Source organism: Anopheles aquasalis, chromosome Y (assembly GCF_943734665.1).
Source record: "Anopheles aquasalis chromosome Y, idAnoAquaMG_Q_19, whole genome shotgun sequence".
Lineage (NCBI taxonomy): Eukaryota > Metazoa > Arthropoda > Insecta > Diptera > Culicidae > Anopheles > Anopheles aquasalis.
This window is the reverse complement of record NC_064879.1, coordinates 292,501-299,503: the sequence shown is the minus strand read 5'-3', so window position 1 is coordinate 299,503 and position 7,003 is coordinate 292,501. Positions and strand designations below refer to the sequence as shown.

Here is a 7,003-nt window from a genome sequence, read left to right as displayed (position 1 = left end):
ACTCGAAAGCCCTCGAAAAATGGAGACGGTAGCGCGTAGTATTGCGCTCGGTCAGGGTCTGCACACACTGCTACCGGTTGGGGCGGTCGGGCTCGGTTGCGGTGGGCTGCTGCTGCCGTCGTCGAAACCACTGGCCACCCTGGCAGTGAACGGCGGTACGCAGAGCAACATCATCGGTTCGAGCACGTCGATCCTTGGCAAGCGGCCGCTCGCACCAGCCACCGGAACGGGTACCGGCACGACGACAGCAGCAACCAGCACCAGCAGCAGCACCAGCAGCAGCCTGCTCGCCTCGATGTCGATGTCCGCCAAGTCCCTGTCGTCGTCGTCGTCGTCGTCGTCGTCGTCGGTGCTGGCCGAGCACCGGTCGAAGGTGGGTCCGGTGTCGACGGTCGGCAAGAAGTACGCGTACTGTGGTTTACCGTACGCGACCCCTCAACAATCAGCCTCGGTGCAGCGGCGGAATGCCCGCGAACGCAACCGCGTCAAGCAGGTAAACAATGGGTTCGCCAACCTGCGCCAGCACATCCCCTCAACCGTGGTAACGGCGCTGAGCAATGGGACACGGGGTGCCAACAAGAAGCTCAGCAAGGTCGACACGCTCCGGCTGGCGGTCCAGTACATCCGCAGCCTGAAGCGCATGCTGGACGAGACGAACGTCGGTGAGATGGGCCTGACAGTGGCACCCAGCGGTACTACCAAGCAGAAGCAGCAACAACCCGCGACCAGCAGCAGCACGGTGACCAGCAGCACAACGGCATCATCGACGGCAGCGGCATCTGCGACCACCACCGCCACCACCACCACCACCACAATCAACAGCAATCAACTCTCGCAGCAGCAGCTCTCGAACAGTTCGGTCTGCTCGGCGTCGTCCGGTTCCACCTACTACGGTACGATGTCGGAACCGTCGATCGCGTCCTCCCCGGCACCGTCGCACATGTCCGACGGTTCGTCGCACGGTGGTGACAGCGTCACCCCGCACGGTTGCTTCACCCAGATCAGTGGCAGCTTCAAGCACGAACCGTACGATATGTACGTCGATCCGCTCAACTCGCCAACACCGTCGTACGGTTCCGATCACGGTATCGGCGGTATCGGTCAGTCCGCCCAGTCCTACCACCACAGTAACCATCATCACCACCACCACCACCAGAGCAGCCAGCATCATCATCATCATCATCACCAACAGCAGCAGCAGCAGCAGCTGCATCTTACGTCCGTTGCTGGCCATCCAGCAACGATTGTGCATGATGGTGGTCCCACCACGACCATCCTGCCCTCCCAGTCCGCCACCGACAACAACAACTACATCCTGGCCGCTCAACCGCACCAACATGCGGCGCACCTTCAGCACCAACAGGCTCATCACCAGACGCTGCAGCATCAGCACCAGCAGTTCAAGACGGAGCTCGCGTACGACGATTCACCATACGACGAGGAGCTGAGCCCGCAGAACCCGGACGATGAGGAGCTGCTCGATGCCATCTCCTGGTGGCAGCAACAGTAACCATCAGGTAAGGTCACGGAGGTCCACTCACACGCAAATGTCCTGCTGCCTCTGATCTCGAGGGCGTTTTCTCACTTGCTCACTTCTTTTGTTCGAAACTAATCTGTTCCTCTCTCTCTCTCTCTCTCTCTCTCTCTCTCTCTCTCTCTCTTTCGCTCCCTTTTTCTTTTCTTCTTCACAGTAACTGCCCAGATGCATCAGATGCTCCCCAGTGGCAGGTGTGGTATGGCCAGGGTGACCCAATGATCTAGTCAAGTGAAGTTACGCAGAACCGCTGCGTTCGAGATGCACGGTGGGTGGGTGGAGCATTCTTGGAGCTACCCAGGAGGCCGGTGAAGATACCGCGGGGATGTAGTAACTCGGCCACAATCTTACTAACTACCGTAGGCCTTAAGAATTACGGTTAAGGGTAAGGACTAGGACTAGGTGTGTGCTAGGCTAAGGGGTGAGATACACACAGAGAAAGAAAGAGAAAGAGAGAGCGAGAGTAGCCGCGATGGGGCGGGGGAAAGTGAAACACGAAACGTGTTATCGCTTCCCCCTTATCGCACGAACGCGGACCGCATGGAAGGGAGGTGCAAGATGAGAGAGAACAAGGGAGAGAATAAGGAAGTGAGCGAGCCAGCGAAGTGCCTTCTTAGCGTCTTAGCAGGGCAGCCACGGTTTGCCAGTTGACCGTTATAGTTTTGAAATTTATTTCAAAAATTTATCAGCCCCCCCTCCGCATTTCCCTTCTGGGTGGCCTTTGTTTGTTTGTAGTATTTTGCCTAGCTCTCTAAGCGTAATAGTATTAGTGGCCATTCACCCTGCACCCCGAGACCCTCCCTCTCCCTCCACCCCCACCACGCAGCTTCCATGAATAGAATGTGCCTTTAATCAGGTTGGTTGGCGAACCTCATGGGTTTACAAAACCTGGGCGGGCCCGCACCCGGGATCCGAGCGTTTGCCAACTGCCAACATGTTATGACCAGTGAACCATTGGAAGAGACAGAGGGAGGCTGAGGGAGAAGGGAACGGTTAGGAGGAAGCGGAGCGGAGCTTTCTACTTCCGCAAAATCGTTTAACTGTTAAGTACTTAAGTTGAAGTTATCTCCCGTTTATCGTTTGTCTTGAATAGGAAACCAAGTATGCCAACAAGTGAATTATGGAATGCTTAGAGAGAGAGAGAGAGAGGGAAGGAGGAGAGAAAGAGAGACATTAATCGTTTTATTCTTGAACGTTCTTCGATATATATATATATTTGTATGATAAACACTGTTTGAAGCCGTCAATCGTGGAACGTGCACTATCACTGAAGTATAAAAATCAGAATTTCAGTAAATGAATCGTATCCCTGTGTCCTGCGTATGTGTGTCTATGTGGGCGAGAATCCGAAAATGAAACGCAAACGAAACGGATGGGAAAAGAAAAATCCCCGAATCCTAGCAACCGGTGAAAGGAAGGTTCCTAGTCTGCTCAGTCAGTCAGTCAGCCAGCCAGTGGCTGAAGGTCAGGATCGGTAAGGTCGTTGGTAAAGAGCGATTGCTATTGTACCTGTTTTGCCAAGGGATATATCGATCGCATGGCCGGGCCGCACCTCAACCGATCAGGATTGGAGCAGCGAGTACTGAAGGGGGAAAAGGGACGAGGCAGGGACGTCACAAGACGAGACCGACCCCCGGTGGCACCGTCACATCGAAGCGAAACCCCTGGCAGCCGAGGGAAGAGCCGAGCGAGCGGAGGAAGGGGACCCCTCGCGCGAGTCCAATTCTCCACCAGGAATCCCTGAGACGAAACCGAAGGTCCAGAAGCAGAATGAATCGAATCGAGACCGAATCGTCCGACGTTGAATGCATCCTAGCCAAACGTCCTTCCCCGCCGGGCGTGCCGTGCCTGTACGGTGCCATGATGCACAAACAAAGCGAAACGAGCGACTGTGTTTGTGCAGGAAGCTGTTTCGGAGCGGGAAAGGCTCTTAGGGATGCGGTGGTGTACACGAGCAGCAAGACAATAAAGTAGAGGATGGGGGGAGGGGGCGGGGAGGTGAAGGAGGACGAGAAAGAGCAAGAGAAGGCTTTGGCTTTGAAATGCGTGTTTCCTCGCAGGCGACTGGGAATCCTGGCTTCCTGCAGTCCTCCTCCAGTCGTCGCCGTCAAGGAGCTCGGGCGAAAGCGAAGTCGCCCAGCACCATACGCACACCGAATCTTAGTGGGATAGGGAAGCAGCGTGCACGCTCTCGTGTGAGCGTGTGTGTGCCCATTCCTAGCGACCGGAGTCCCGAAATCCTATCCCCTGGAGACGAAGATCGATTCACGACGGTGCGCTCGTCCCTTTGTCCTTGAACTTGAGCCGTCCCACAAAGGGACTCGCCATTGACCATATAGGCAACAGGATTTCGAGCGCGCGCGCGCGCGCGCACTTCGAATGCCGGTATGTGTGTGTCTGTATGTGTCTCTGTCTGGGCGTACTTCCTGGGTTCCGGCGAACAGGAAGCGCGTCAGTGGCAGTAGCCACCGTGGTCTCTCATTCGTCAGGATCATTGCAGCTCGCCGGAAGGCGGATGTGCCTAAGGATCTGTGTATGTGCGTGTGCATGCATGCGTGTGGACAGGATGTGGTGTGCAATCCATGCTCCGCTCCTTTCGCTCTATTCAAGCACGCGCGATCCAGTTCAAGATAGTTGGCACATTGGAGGGGCGAAGCAGCAGGATCGGGATCAGGATTTAGGCTTCCGCATTTGTTTTGCTGCTGCTGCTGCTGCTGCTGCTGCTGCTGCAAATTCCACAGAACCAGTGCAATGCCACACATTTCTCTCTTTCTCTTTCTCTCTCTCTCTCTCTCTCTCTCTCTCTCTCTCTCGCTGTTCTGCGTCTTCTTCTGCGCAACACAATTAAGACGGAAGTTGGACATTGCAGACCGAACAGGTCGAAGGAAACCGGAAGCGATTACGTACTTTGTGGTGGTGCTGCAACCCCACTACCAACCGCCTTGGACACCAGTGACCAGCAGAACAACAGCAAAAAACTGGACCTTGTGAGCCTACGGAACCGTAGGTTTTTTCCGGCTGGACCTCGGACCAACAAACGAATCCGGAACATTATCCGTATTATTTCAGGGCTGGCTCGGGGTTAATACTAGTAAAAAAAGGCTCATGTTTGAAGATTGTTTGTGAAGAAACCATTCCAATTATTTGCTTTTACCTTATTGTCACATTAAATAACAATTTTTCTGCAATATTTGGATGTACTTTTTATAGATGATTTGTTAAATAAAAAACTACACACATGGCATCCAATGTAGCTTATATAGTTTTTTCCCGGTGCACATCGTAGCCACGTGATGGGTCATCAGAAAAATAGAAATCGATACTCGTTCGAAAGATTATAAGTTTATCCAGGTAGCCTCGTCGAGTTTTTGCTGAATTTCCTATTTTTCGATTTTCGACAGATTGTTTAAGTTGATAAAGTGATGCTTTTTGTCATTTTGCCTAAAAACAAGATTTGTTTAAAAAAAAGTATCAACAATTTTCACAAAATCTCGACGGGGCTACCTAGCAAAGAGTGTACAGATTATGTGTTAAAAATTTCGAATCGATCGGTCCAGTAGTTTTTACCGTACGATTGGGTTCCGACATTGAAAACGTTAGAAACGCGCAAGCCATGGAGCCTTGTATGAAACGCGGATTTAAAAAAATCTCTAACTTGGTGAGTTTTGCTTCGATTGATCCCAACATTTTATTAAATATTCCTGAAAGGCTTGACATGGGAAAAAATGTGTAGAAATGTACGCAAAATAATTATGTTTAAACAAATTAAATGCTCAATGCCGCCCTCCCCTCTAAACGCAGCAAAGGTGGCTTCGAGCGGACAGTTTCAACTCCAAGAATGTTTCCCCCATGCCCACCCACCCTCCCTCTCACGTGGGGAAGGAACGCCGGAACTAGCGACATTGTAGGGAAGTGAAACTTCCGTGGTTCTCGCTATGCTGCGTACCTTGCTAGCCGTCACTGTTTGCCCAAAAGCTCCAACACAGGGTAACGGTTTATCGGGACCCCCGGGCGGGATCCGGCGGTGATGAGGCGCTAGAAGACGCGCATCGGAGAAGAATTGGTTCGATTGATACCCACGCGCTCTAGGGTGACGATAAATCAGAGAAGGAAACTGATAAGCGGCTACTTCCGACGCGTGTCAAACAGCCGTGGCCCTCGTGTTATCGCGCGTTTCCACCACCACCTTCTTCGCCACCAATCCGCGTACGCCCCCGTGCTGTCCACCCCGCGAACGTGTGCTAGCTACAAACCAATATTTGCCCGGCTGTAGGGCGCGCGACCCTTGTTGCTGTTTGCTTCGATACGAATTCCCTTCTTGACCGACTTTATACGGTGGACACGGGCGACGAGGATTGTGTTAGTGGGCGCGCGCGCCACTTCTTCACACCAGACCAGTCCCAGAGCCATTAACGGTTCTGCTGGCAGTCTCCTAACCATGCCAAAGACATGGCACATCAGCGCCACGGGGTGTGCCTTTTCGAGGAAGGTTCACCCTCCGATCAGATCCATCCGTTCGCAAATGGATCGCAAAAAAAAAAGAAAACATGATCATCGAGATCGAGAGATCACCTGCGGCGGAACACCTCTCGTAGACCACCGTGGTCCACGCGCCCAGTACTCCAGGACCACACGGACCGGACGAACCGGACAACAATTACAATCAGCTTCAAATATCTGTGCGATGGCGATCGGGGCGAAAGATCCAGAGGTCCTGAGGATCGCTTGAGGTCGGTCTTGCGGTCTGCAACACCTGCGTGACACGACGACGACGTCGTGTCGATGTCTCACTTTAATTGTCACAAGAAAACGGGATGTTCCGGGATCCTCCACCCCCGGGGTGTTGGGTTCTATCCCGCAACGTTGACAAAACAAAGCCACGGGAGGTTGTCTTCGGATGGCCTCGGATGTCCTTTTTTCCACATACACTCACACAAACACACACACACATATGCTGAACGATGCTGGAGGTTGATGGGCATAAGAGGACAGAGAGTTACATTTGCATAATCCTGGAGGGCCCTACCTGGAGGTCCCCAGTCAGGCGACCGTCCAGCGAAGACGCACGTGGGTGCACGTGTATCGTGGCCATCAATTTCTTCCTGCTGCTGAGGTCCGGGACCTCCGCAGAACCTCCGCAGGACCTCAGCAGGAGCCAGCCGTCTTGGGGTCGTCGTCACAAAGCGCAGACGAGACACAATCGCTTGTCCCGATGGGCCAATCGCTCCAGATACGCACAGGTACGCGTGGGTGTGCAAGCAACGAAGAGAAAGAAGTGGTTGCATGTGTGTGTGTTGATATAATGATTAGCGAGCACGGGGTCAGTGAGAGAGCGGAAGGAGTGCGGGTGTGTCTCACTCTCGTTGTGTGCCTGCCTGTTGATGAGCCTGATTGAGCCAGATCATATCTGCGGTGACACCCCTGCCGTGCTTCAGGTCTCTCTCTCTCTCTCTCTCTCTCTCTCTTTCT

The 7,003-nt window shown here is 53.3% G+C and overlaps 1 protein-coding gene across 1 annotated transcript; it reads left to right on the top strand.

Annotated features, from left to right (window-relative positions):
- The first annotated feature begins 295 nt into the window (after positions 1-295).
- Positions 296-2,691, top strand: LOC126579701 (achaete-scute complex protein T3-like). The gene is made up of 4 exons (XM_050243246.1): positions 296-739; positions 842-1,100; positions 1,239-1,517; positions 1,692-2,691. Exons 1-3 carry the CDS (start codon positions 296-298, stop codon positions 1,508-1,510), a joined length of 975 nt encoding a protein of 324 aa, XP_050099203.1. The 3' UTR covers positions 1,511-1,517; positions 1,692-2,691.
- Positions 2,692-7,003: the final 4,312 nt, after the last annotated feature.